The sequence below is a fragment of the Nomia melanderi genome, chromosome 1, assembly GCF_051020985.1.
Source record: "Nomia melanderi isolate GNS246 chromosome 1, iyNomMela1, whole genome shotgun sequence".
Taxonomy (NCBI): domain Eukaryota; kingdom Metazoa; phylum Arthropoda; class Insecta; order Hymenoptera; family Halictidae; genus Nomia; species Nomia melanderi.
Window position 1 is genome coordinate 14,946,195 of NC_134999.1, and position 13,459 is coordinate 14,959,653.

At 41.1% G+C, this 13,459-nt stretch overlaps 1 protein-coding gene across 5 annotated transcripts in view; it reads left to right on the top strand.

Moving 5' to 3' along the window:
• LOC116431069 (venom dipeptidyl peptidase 4) overlaps positions 1-13,459 on the top strand; it is a 447,002-nt gene that overhangs the window by 10,429 nt on the left and 423,114 nt on the right. Inside the window, exon 2 of one of the 5 annotated variants that reach the window (XM_076374131.1) lies at positions 534-817. The exons of 2 other annotated variants lie outside the window; for them this stretch is intronic. In XM_076374131.1, the coding sequence (XP_076230246.1) occupies positions 791-817 (27 nt within the window). In that variant the 5' untranslated portion in view covers positions 534-790. The remainder of the gene's footprint in view (positions 1-533; positions 818-13,459) is intronic. 2 more of the 5 variants (XM_076374129.1, XM_076374130.1) reach the window with 2 other exon arrangements.

The window sequence follows — 13,459 nt, forward strand, 5'->3', positions numbered from 1 at the left end:
GAAACCGATTCCCGTTAATTATCATAAAGCTGAAAGGGCTGGGAAAGATCCAACCGAACTGGAGAAGGACGACAGAACCGAGAAGCGAGGGAAAGGGACAGAGAGAGAGAGACAGAGAGCAAGAGAGAGAGAGAGAGAGAGAGAGAGAGAGAGAGAGAGAGAGAGAGAGAGAGAGAGAGAGAGAGGGAGAGAGAGAACAAGAGAGAAATAAAGGAGAAAAAAAAGAAAGTAATTTAGAAGTTCCGTGATTAATGAAGTAATTCGTTCCGAGTAAGAAGTTGTATTTCATTTCGCTTGACTTCCGTTCTTCGGCCTGAAATAATCTCCGCGAGAGAGGAGAATTATGCAATGGCGGCAGAGAGGGGAGGGGGTGTGGAGGTCCCGTTGTAAAAAGTGGAAATCTGCTCGGGAAAGGGGATGGAGAACACGTTTCCCACAGATTTATTTCGATGAGAATGGACGATCTCTTCCCGGGCTGCTATTTCTTTTTTTTTTTTGTTCTCCCGTCTCTTCTTTTCCTTTTTATTGGCCAGGATACACGGGGAATTCATTATCTTCCCCGCGGATAGGGATGAAGTGGTAATTAAAAGCAAACAAATCCGCCGGTGATCCTTTATTTTTCTAACAGTATTATTTCCGGGGAAGTTATTAAATCGGCGGTCAAAGTGAACGCCGCGGCTGGGAAGTGAGACCGAGGTATACCGTCCGGGAGTGGGAGAACTGCGATGTGCAGGAAAAAAAGTGTGTGTGCACCTGTTAATACGAACGTGACCAGGGTAACTCGACGACGATGACGGAAGGCGGGCCGAACATAAGTGTAAGTAGCTCGACAGTGATTATACAGTTTGCTCTATTCTTATTATTCAGTAATTGACGGTGGAGCCTCGAAGTCGTTGAAGGATTGAAGGAGGATCTCGTCTTAGTTCCTTCCTTTTGACAATAGTCGTTTAAACTAATCGTTGGTTTCAGTATCAACAACACATTAAACGCTAATCAATATCACTCAGCAACGTCAGAATTCAATGAAAGGGTATCCAATTTCTCAACACGCCTTCCCACGACTTTATCCTGTAATTAACTCCTCGAGTGAAAGTCGGTCGTGCTTCTTACGGGAAGCTTGATTTTATAAATTATTTTATAAGTCCACTCTATTATAGCCAACGTAATCCTCTTGTTTCCATAAATACATTTAATAACCTGTAACATTTCAGTTCTCCTCGTAATAGTCGCGTAGAGTTGCGATAAAGTGAAACAGTGTAACCATGAACGTTTTGAGTAGAAAATAAGGCAAGGGATTAAGCTAGCAGCGTAACATCCTCGGTACCAAGGAATTAGGTGAACATTTATCATTTCCACAAATTGCCAACAAGCGGAATATTTAAAAAATATTGTTCGACTGCCTCCAAGGGTGCGGACGCGACCCCTCAGCTTGTTCCTCGATCCCCTCGGCCGCCTTTAAACGCCGCTGACTTGAATCTATTCTCGTGTTGGATCGTTCTCCATGCTCTCAGCCCTTTCGTTCTCCATATTCCTCAAGTAGGATGTTGACTTCAGACGCGGAGGCCATCCCGGCCTCTCGCTTTCCTCTCCGGGCGCTGCCTTCCCACTTTATTCCCTTGAATCTGTTTCTCTCGCGCCGGTTTTTTCTCGGTTTCCCCTCTCCCCGTTAAGCCGTTTCTTTCCTCAAGTTTCCTCGGCGGCCTCGGCGAGCCACCCTCGATCCCCCCGAACCGGTTTTTCTAGGTTTTACGTCCGCGGGTGTGCTACTCCGCCGCGGCATCGCGTTTTTCCTCCTCCGAGTCTCCCGCCGCGCTGCCCGTCTTTGTCTCCCGCGGAAATTGAGATTGAATAATTGAAACGGCTTCCTTTTTTTTTCGGGTCTCCCGCTGAATTAGCGCCACGCCGGATCGCAGCCCCGTCCCGAGAGAGGCAACGGGACTCTCCCGGGCATGGCGACGCGCGCGCAATCTTAATTACGTCCGATTTATTATTGAAGCGCGCATCTTCGCCAGTTTACCCACGGCGTAGGCACCGACTCTTCTGTTCTGTCGTGTTGTCTCCCGTTTTAATGGCTGGGTTTACGAATGTATCGAGATCGATCGATTTAGATTCCTTTCTCGTGGCCTTCGGTTTTCCGAGGAAGTTTTTAATTGAGCAACGAGATAAAATACACCGATGTGCGTTTTGAAGTATGGTCAGTTGAAATTTTAGAGATTGATATTGTGGTTAGTGTAGGAAGATGTGTATTAGGTGATTCGACAGTTTGTAGTTCTAGTTAAAGATCTTAGTGGCGTCAACAAGGCTGCATCTCATTTACAGTGGTTGGATAAAGTTTAATCGGATAATAGAGAAAGTATGATATTAAATGGGGATTAGTTGGATTAACAACTACTGTAATCTGTTATTTCTATCAATATGAATGTATTATTGGAACAAAGGGGTAGAATAATTTGTCGGTATTATAATAGACAGAGGTAGAATAATTGATACGATAGTAATGAATAATTCAGCATGAACTAGACGGAATAGTAATGTGTATTCAAATACAAATCGAATATGAAAAATTATATCATCGGATATCAGGAACCCATTCATCCAATTATCTCAATTAAACATTCATTTTAGTGGCACGTAATCCTCATTTATAGATCATAAACCCTTTTCCATTCAGTCGAACAATCCCTGCTCTTTTCCACACCGCGATCTATCTCTAAATTACAAGCATTTTCTCTTTTAATTAGATTCACAGACATTTATTGTATTGTTTATTCTATCGTTCCTAGAAAAATTGATTTCATTCTTCTTCTTATTATTCGTTCCTTTGGATCTTAGAAATAAACTGTTTAAAAACGCATTAGGAAATATATTCGCTGATACATAATCGTATCAATCAAACTCTACCAAATATTTACCCAAGAACGTTCCCTAAACCTACTGTTAATTAATCCTTCGCTAGATATATTCAGCATTTTCCAATGAGACGTAGACGTTTCTTTGCAACTAACTGTAAATATTCGGAAAACTTACATAAGCCAATAAGAAATTAATTAATTATTTGCTTTACACAAAATTTAATATCACACACGAGATCTAATTTTAAAATCAACTGGTGAGTCACCTCTAGTGCAAACGATTAATCTCATTTCATTAGTCCCTGAATTTTTCCATGAACCGCGTCTCAGTCGAAGGTATTAATGGTATAAGACGGCAGCCATTTTAATATTTCACGTATTGATGTATTATACAAAATTTAATATGACACACGAGATCTAATTTTAAAATCAACTGGTGAGTCACCTCTAGTGCAAACGATTAATCTCATTTCATTAGTCCCTGAATTTTTCCATGAACCGCGTCTCAGTCGAAGGTATCCATGGTACAAGACGGCAGCCATTTTAATCCCGGACGCGGATTAACGCCTCGAACGCGACGAAACTCCCAGAGGTTGTCCGCGTCTCTGGACAATTTCGACGATACCGCCGCGGATCGTTAACCACTCGTTCAGCCCGAACTTATGGGCCCTGTTAAATTCCGGAAATGACTCCCGGTAATTCCGCGCCGTGCCGGTCGCCGCGCCGATCCGTCGCGGATCCTTTGGTTTATCCGCGGATTAAAAATTCCAATCTCGCGACCCCGCTGTCCCACGCCGATTTCCCTGCGGAATTAAAAGGATAACTGTTTACCAGCCACCGAGCCGTATTTACTGGAATATTATCTCACCCCGGCGGTAGTGGACACGTCGGACGGTCCACCGCCACGGAATGGCGTTCACGTTCGTTCATTTGCTGCGTCAATTCGCCGCGTTGCGTTTTAACGAACCGGTGGCATCGCTCGAATTGAGAATCGCCGGTGAATCGGTTTAGAATTGAAAAAGTGGCAATGAAGGCTGCAGAGTTTGGAACGTTGTGGATTAGCGTATCGCGGTGATCGGCAAGAATAGAGGCTGATTGTGGTAGAGTTTTAATTGGTAAGTGGGTTGCTGCAATTTATTAGGTTTCTAGGATTATCGACAACCAAACTGTGGCAACTTGTTAGTTTCCTAGGACTTCGATTGACAAATGAACTGTCGCAACTAGATTCCTATGGAATCCCTTCGATCGTCTTTGAAAGCTACTAAAATTCTAAGAAGCTACTTGGCAAGCGGATCGTCGCAATCTCCTAGAATCCTAAGAGATCTCACTAGTAATTTTAGCTACCGGTTCTTCGAGGTAAGAATAACCTTCCAAGACTAACTCCGCAACATTATTAAGTCTCGCTAGTAACTATTAACACTAGATGGAACGAGTCAATTTGACTTATATCGAATTTTGTAAGCATTGGTAAATGTTTGGGTCGATCTTTCTTAACGCAGTTATGCATCCTAATTGTCTACTGTTAAACCTCTAATTTCTAAGATCTAAATGAATAACAATTTTTCTAAGAACAATAGAACACTTCAGTAAATGTCAGTAAATCTAGTGTTAACCTTTGCACTCGAGAGGCGACTCGCCATTTGGTTCGATACAGCAAAATCACAAAGTTTGATGTATAATATTAAAGTTCATTTAACGTGATTATCCATGAAACGTTAAAATAGAGTAGTTCTATCCCTAGAATTCTATATTATTTATATTAATGTTAGTTATAAAACCATTGATATTTCATTAGAAAATGAAGAATATATCTAGCGAAACAATGTTCGAGTGCAAAGGGTTGATACTCCGTCATTTCCAAGATAAGCTAGAAGAAACTAGAAACTAGAATACTATCACCCAAAAACTGCACACGAGCAGGAAAAGATTACACAACACGTCCACCGAACACAAAATGATGATCCCCGTCGCGGAACCTCTCTAAAGACTGTTTCTAGCTCGGTCATCGCTTTAATCGGCGAAAGGTGGAACGAAGTGACGCGGCGGCCGGACTATGATATCGCGTGTACGTGTGTGCAAGTAGTTGGGGACGCTCGAAACTTTTGGCAGCGTGGGGTTTAGGTTTAGCCGCGCACACTCGGCCGTGTGTGTGGCGCCTGTAGGCGAGACGGCCAAGTTTCTCGGATAGCCCAGGAACGATACTATGCGGCAGAAGTTTGTATCTCTCGCGCGATTCGTTACGGGCGCGTCCAACTTCGCCCGTCAATAATTCAAAAGTTGATAACCGATAGTCACGCGAGCGGGACTGTCACGAAATGTCATGCCCGACCTTTCTCTCGCAATCCCGGACACTTTTTACGATCTCCGCGCGCGGATCGAAGGACGCCGAAGCGGAAAGCGCCGAGTATTACCGTTGTCCTTCGCGATCATGACGGTCACGCGATCATTTTTCCCTGAGGAGGATCGTTGAAAGGATTACCTGCTTCCTTAACTCTTCGAGGACTTTTCTTGTTATTAGAACTACCGATTAGGTGATTTGATTTCTCCTTTCTTCTTTAGCGACTTGTTTGGTAATAAAATTTGATCGGTAATGTGTAACGAATACTTTCCCCTATTGTCCGAGGGAAATTGCTGAAGAGTTTTGAGGATTTTTAAACACTAGGGCTCTCTAAGAGTTCTCTGTGCAAGCTTTTTTTCTGTTATAGCTCGCTTATTAATTATTGACTGCCACTCGTTAATTCATTTGCTCGTTTACTCATTTCATCATAGTTAGTTGACACGTTCGCTACCAGCGCTTATTTTGGTGACGTCTCCTCAATTATATTTTCTTCAATTCAATAAATCTAAACAAAATATTAGAAAATTGAAACTGAAATAAGTCATTGAGTTTCTAAATATAATGTCGCAGTTTATAATTTCTAACAACAATATCCATAGGATTAATTTCATTTTCTTTATATAAAATATAAGATTACGGTCGTTCAAATATGTGACGCTGGCAAGGAACGTATTAATGTAGGACTAACAATTAAACGATAGACTAAAAATGTATTGAAAACAAAATTATAGGCATATTCTATATCAATCTTTGTTCCAAAGTGTAATAATTGATAACAGAATAAATATGTGACGTAGCGAACGTGTTAAACTTTCTTAGAATTGATTGTAGGAACTCTAAGAGTGTAGCTATTGAAAATTCGATTAATTCGGTACGGTGTTGATAAATTAGTTGAATAATTCTTCAGAGAATCACCTGGTGTCTCTATAGTAACTGCAACGATAGCGTTCGAGAGTGAATAGGTGGTTCTAATGCCGGCAGAAGTAATTGTGGCACGTTAGGCGTTGTAGAGTTGGTCCGATCGTAAGCGCGCAATAATGGGCCACCGCGTGTATAGGCGTAGTTTTCTAACGAGGTGTTTTCATTGGGGATAAACAGAATCCATGGCCATTCATTATCGCTTTATCTGAACGTGGCGCTGGTTCGAGTGCACTTCGCGTCGCCGCATGCCCTCTTGCACAATAGAACCGGCACGCAATTAGCCAAGTGTCGCTCTAATAAGGATTTGTAGGATAGGTTAGGTCAAGCTAAATCGGCCTGTTTGCCGTTAAACAGGTGGACGTCCTGCCGCAGTCTCCTGTTTCGACTGTTGTCGGCGCTCGAGAGCTCGCGTCGTGATGAAGAGTGGCCTTTAAACCCATTCGCGCCGTTCGAAATTAGTTAACGTTTAAACTGGCTCGTGCCGTCCAACTGGGGGACAGCTCGATAGAAATTGAATCATCTTCCTCCCGTTTAGATCGCCGAATCGAGATCGACAGTTTCTAAGACGCAATTCTGAACAAAATTAATAGAATTTGTATTTTATCCGGTACTCTTAACCCTTTGCACTCGAGAATATTTTTCTCGACAAATATTCATTATTTTCTAATGAAATGTCAAGGATATTTTTTACACCTTGCATAAATTAAGAGACATAACTATTTTATTGGTAATTAAGTCGTGTTGATGCGTTATATAAAAATTTAATATTGAATTTTAAATTTTATAATTTTCTTAGGTCAAGTCAAGTGTCGACTGGAAGGCGCCGAGTGCAAAGGGTTAATTTTCAGAGTTGAGGATTAATTGATTGTCTGAGTTTACAACAGTTTTCGGTTTTGAGTTGTATCGGTAAAGTTACTGATCGTTTTGAAGTTTCTGTTTCTAATTCAGAAATTAACCCTTTACAGACGAATGTCGACATTTGGAGAGATCGAATGTTCGTGTTTGGAAGACTAAGTTTCATATGAATGATTTAATTAGTCAAACAGCAAGAGATCAGCACGTAGTTTCCTTTCTTCCATGAATTAAACGATTGATGTATAAATTTAGCTTGATCTAAACGTTTTCGATATTTCAAAGAATCTTCGTCCGCGAAGGGTTAAACGCTGAATGTAGAAATTATTAATTAAGAATAGTTTGGGTGGAAGGTACTGAAGAACGAGTATATCTCTCGCAATGGATACCCGATCACGGTTTCCGAAGTTTAAATGGGATTCGTTGGAAAATGCTGAGGCCGCACGCGTAGAATCCGAAATTAATTCTTTGAGAATTCTTGCAAGCTGGAAGGCCACTACCCGGCGAACTTAAATGAGGTCTTGTGACTGTGAATTTTGAGCTTTTCACTTGGAATTCCAGTGTCTCGCCGCGAGTAACGAATTTAGCCGTGGTTTAATCCGATTCGTTGTCTATTTATCCGCCCGGGGGAGTTTTCAGTTAGTTTTGTCGTTAACCGAGACCGCGATACCGGGACATAACATTTTAACGGACGAATCATTTCTTGGTAAACACTTCTCCCGCTCGAGCATTCGTTGGAATGATTTTTACGTTATTTTCATTGAAAGAAAATATAATTATTCTACGCGATATTCAATTAATGACGCGCCAAATGCTTCCTTTGTCAAAAATACCGATGATTATCGGTGAACGCGGACGATAATTGCTTCCAGCCACACAGGCTTTCCTCATTATTATTAAATTGATTATTAATTCTGATATAACATAATCCGTCGCTCTTAATTAAATAGAATTTAATCAATAATACATCGCATTATCAGAAGTTAATATATCATTCTTTATCACAACAATGCGCATATCAGAGATAAAGAACATGAAATTCTCATTGGAATGGTTAATGGTGCCAGTGTTACTCGATAATACTTCAGTAGTTAATTATATCCTCGTTTACCAAACATCATTTATTACGTTCGATCGCTATAAAACTACAGGTGTTTCCTAATAATATCCAGCATTTAAAAAATTCAGTTACACGTTTCATTAATATGTTACTAACAAGCCAATACTTTCAAATTGATGTGGCTTCTTCATTTTATTCCTCAATTATGCCCATTTTCATTAAGTCCTAATTACCTCCTCAGAATTAGGGACAACAACGTACCCGCAGCAACAATCATTTACACTTTCAATCATTTACATTAATCATTTACATTAATATTTCACTAACACGCCAATACTTTCAAATTGCCCTGGCTTCACTTCATTCCTCAATTATGCCCATTTTCAATAAGTCCTAATTACCTGCTCAGAATTAGGGAACACACGTACTCGCGGCAACATTCATTTACATTACTACTTGATATTAACTTCAGCGAAGTCCAGCAACGTGTCTGCACGTGCACAGTGTAGAATCTTCGATTCCGGGGGGCAGTAATTGCGCCGAGGGAACGCGAGGAATCCCTGGTATACTATCCCCGTTTTCCGGTTGGCGCAACCGGGTCACGAGAGTTACCGTTGGCCCGTGGATCCGGGATTAAAATATGTAGCAAGTTCGTAAAACTAGACTGATTATGAAAAGGAATTTCCATTGTAAATTCTGTTTATCTTAACTCCCGGGTTGCCTCGGTCTGCTACCGGGACAGCGAATTCCGCACTGTTTATTCTCCGTAGCAACATTCTCGTGCGCAGCGCACGCGGCTAATGAACCGGGGAATTTTATCGAACAGAACGACGAATAAGGGCCGATGCGAAAGTTGATGCAGCAGCGACGAAAACAACGGGAGTACATTTATCGTTACGGGTTATCTTGAGTTCAAAGCCGAGCGTGACGATCTACGGACCGCCGAGCCGTTCGTGGGCGCATTTCCGTTGCAGCTGTAACGAATGGAAATGTATCCTTTTTTTATCGTTGTTTGGGACATTTATTGGTCGCTATTAGCGTTAGCAGTATTTTATTTGTCGCAACGGAATGTTCGGCGTTAAATATGGATTAATCGTTATATTTATTAGCTCTAGTGACGGTGCACGGATCACTGGTGCATTTTCATTGCAGCTGTAACCAGTCGAAATGTGTCCTTTTTTAACGTTGCTTGGGACATTTATTGGTTGCATTTAATGTAATTATTATTAGTACTCGCTGTTGCAGTGTTTTGTCCGTTGAAATTTGTTTTATGGAATTCGTAACGTTCAGAGTCGACGCATTTTTCGGTGCATTTTTGCAGTTGCGTCGAATGCAGAAGTATTGATCTATTTTCTCGTATTTCGGACATTTATTGAATTTGATGTAATTATTATTAGTACTCGCTGTTGCATTGTTTTGTCCGTTGAAATTTGTTTTATGGAATTCGTAACGTTCATAGTCGGCGCATTTTTCGGTGCAATTTTGCAGTTGCATCGAATGCAGAAGTATTGATCTATTTTCTCGTATTTCGGACATTTATTGGATTTCATGCAGATATTATTAGTGTTCGCTGTTGCATTGTTTCGTCCGTTGAAATGAATTTGTTTTATGGAATCCTTAACGTTCAGTAGTCGGCGCATTTTTCGGTGCATTTTTGCAGTTGCATCGAGTGGAGAAGTATCTGTCTGTTCGTCGTATTTGAAACACTTATCGGTTGTATTTGATATGGCTGCTATTAGCGTCGGCTGTACTTTATTCGTTGCAATGGAGTCGTTTTACGGAATGTTGAACGTTTCGCAGGGATTAAGTGTTATGTTTATTAGTTGTATTTAACACGGTTGCGCCTGGTGTTCGCGATATACAATATTTTATAGATTGCAACGCGTGTGTCTACCTTTTACGTTATATTTAACGGGCATAATACAGGAGATTAGATCGCCACCTGCGTTACGGGCTGAAATAAAAACGCATATAACATTAATGGGACATCTCCCTCACGCGAATCGCGAGATTACCGGGCGGCGGTCGAAGCGGTCGCGTTCACGTGTCCAAAATTACAGATTTGTTTTTTTAACGGTTCGAATAAACACGCGAAAACGTCAGGGCGGTCGGGCCGCGGCTCCACAAGTGTGCAATCGTGCGAATTATAAATTTTGTCTATTACCTCGATGCCCGCGCGGCCGCGTCCCGGCAGTTAAACATGTATTCACTTCTGAAAAATAACAGGTTGCGCGAAATTGTTGGCGCTTCTCTCAGAAAAAAAATGTTTGCAGCACATAAACTTTCTCTTATAAATATTCTATCTTTTTATCGTTCCATTTATCTTGCTACAGCTATTATTTCTTTGTTTCCTGCGTTTATTTCTTCTTTTCATCCTTCTATACTCACCATTCTTTATTTTCCTACATTTCCGTCTCTTTCATTTTTTTAGTTAGTATCCCCTATTATCCTACATGCATCTTTCTTCTATTTTTTTGTACATACTACTTCCTATTTTCAATATCTATCTCTCTTTCATTTTGATTCACCATTCCTTATTTCCCCACATCTATTTCTCTTTCATCTTTCTATACTCACCGTTCTTTATTTTTCTACTTCTCTTTTCCAATTTCTATTTAGTATTCCCTATGCTCCTACGTGTATCTCTCTTCTATTTTTCTATACATACTTCTCCCTATTTTCTACATCTATCTCTCTCCTCCACCATTCACCCCTTATCCTCCTACATCCATCTATTCTCCATTTGTTATTTAATACCCCTGTTTCCCCACCTATATTCCTCTCCCCTCTCCCTACACACACACTGCTTCCTATTCTGCACCTATTTCTCCCCATCCCTCCACATTCTCTATTTTTCTACAGCCATCTCTCTTTCATCTCGCCGTATCTACCGTCTCCCATTATTCCACGTTCCTCTTCCGTATCTTTCCGCGCCAGCAACATCCTCGCAAACATAACGCAAGCAACGTTGAATCCCAAAATCCGAACAACGTTTAACGCGGGCACAATGGGCCCGCAGAACCTTTCATTCCGGAAAAACGAGAAGACGGCGGGAGCACACGATGCGTCCCGAAATAAGGCTCGGAAAAGAGACTATGTACTGACCATCCGAGATTCGTATCGCGCGCGCCGCGTACACCGTTGACCCTGTTTTTGCACGCAGTTTCCGATCCCAGGCGCTCAACAAAGCTGTCATCAGCCAAGCCGAGCCTGAAGCCCCGCCGACGCCGCGCCGTTTCGAGCGTTTGAAGTAACTCGCGTCACGAGCAGACTTTGTGCTTTCATCTTCCTTGAGTTTAACATCTTGCGCAGCTCCACCCCCCCTCTCTCTCTCTGTTCCTCTCTCTCTCTCTCTCTTTTCAACTCTCTCTTTACCGAAGCTCATGTATCCGGGTGTAGTTGCGCCAGCTGGAACTAGCTCCGGAGAAAGATAGAGAGGATAGAAGGATAAGGGGCGAGAGAGGGGGAGGAGTGAAAGAGGTCGGTGAGACTATTTACTGAACTGTCTATCAGTGAAATATCCGGAATATTTGCTTTCGGAACGGAATTTCCGCGATGGAAACGTCCCACGCCGTAACCTCCATTATTAAAATTCGAGTTCACGCCCCGACACGTTTTTATCCTTGGGAAATTCGCGGTCTAGTTTCGAATCGAGCCTGTCCTGTAGCCCAGTGGCCCTCAAGCTTGTATAGGATGACGGTTGTTTTTGAAAGTAATCATTCTTTCGGGATCTGTTCGTTTATACAACTTGGTACGATTGATTTTTTCGAACGATGGGGATCAGTCATTTCTCTATTCTTTCATTGTTGAAGAAATAGTAATGATGTAATCTTTGTATTATTCCTGTTTTCATTTCATGTTTCTATTCTGCTGTTTCCTGGTTTCAGTTGTCTGGAGTTATGTAAGGAAAAATAAGGAATCAATGTTGTTCAGTCATTATTCATCGTTCAAAACGTACTTTGAGCTTCGGGAGATTGAAATTTTCAAGTGACTGCATATCGCTCTTTACCCTTTGACGTATTATTTTCGTTACTGAGCTCGTGTAACATTTTACTATCTACAGTTTAAACGAAATGCAACAAAACTTTCTATTTCACTTGAAGTGTATTCGAAGATAAATTGATAATAGCAAAATAGTTTGCTTTGATCCGTGGGTAACGAACAACATTGATTTTGAACCCTTTGCACTCGGAAGTATTTCGTTAGAAATACTTAATATTTTCTAACTAGACGAAGACCACAGTTTTTTAAATTAACTCAAAGAGAAAGTACAAGTGAATTGAGAAACAAAGCTTTTTTTAACACACAGTTTAATATTAAATATCAAATTTTATAGTTTTACTGCATCGAATCAAGTGAGAGTCACCATTCGAGTGCAAAGGGTTAAATTCGTCTAGAAATCTTCACGAGTCTCACTCACTGGTCAGGGGTTACGATTCGACACACACCTATAATATAATATAATATACATATATATAATGTATTTCTATTTATTTATTTTTATATATGAATATATAAAAAGTATTTCCAAATTTTTCGTTATCTGCGTTTTGAGAACCCCTGCGCCAGTGGATTCTGCGACACGCGTGCTCTCGTGGGAGTTCAGGCGTAAATTGTAGCGCTGCGTTTCGACAGGCCTGTCCCCGTTGAGATTTGCATATTCGGAACTTTTTCGCCGACAGATGCCGCGCTCGAATTTCGACTGGCACTCATTAAAAATTCGAAAATCCGATTCCACTTTTCCCCCCTTGCCGTCCCCGTCGCCGAGATTACAGCAGGAAGAGGGATATTGGAATCGGTCGAGGGGTTAATCGATTTTATTTGCTGACAGATTCGATTTGATGTTTCCGCGATTAAAGGAAAGTGGCGGGGATTATTTCAAATGAATCGATACCCTGATTTCCATTAGTTCGTTCGTATTTCCGAAGTCTCCAGTGGAAACGTTCGAATTTTTGACAAATCTGTTAGGGATTGACAGCGAAAGTCGTCGAGAGTTGTACGAGTAATTTGAAAATGAATTTTATAAGCGTACGTTTCTCTGAATAGATTACGGATTTTTATAATTGCGGGAATATATATATATTAACGTGAAACAGGAATTGAAGTAAAATTTTATTTTCAATTTCTATCCTTTACCCATTGAAACCGCTACCGCGGGAAACAGAATTTCATTTAATTCAATTCCGTCCAATTCTGCGGCCGCACTATACGAATCATACAACGTTCAGCCGTTTTCACGGTATGAAGTAGATTAAATTTCAAATAAATTACCGTTGAAAGGAAGAATCATCTGTAAAATCAGAAAGTTTAGTATTATCTACGGGGGAAGCGTTGAACGGTCGGGAGGAGGGTAACAAAAGTAGACAATTGATCAAGGAAACCATGGAAGAAGCGAAGTCAGTGTTATCGGTAATACTCGCAGGGGTGAGGGGTTGG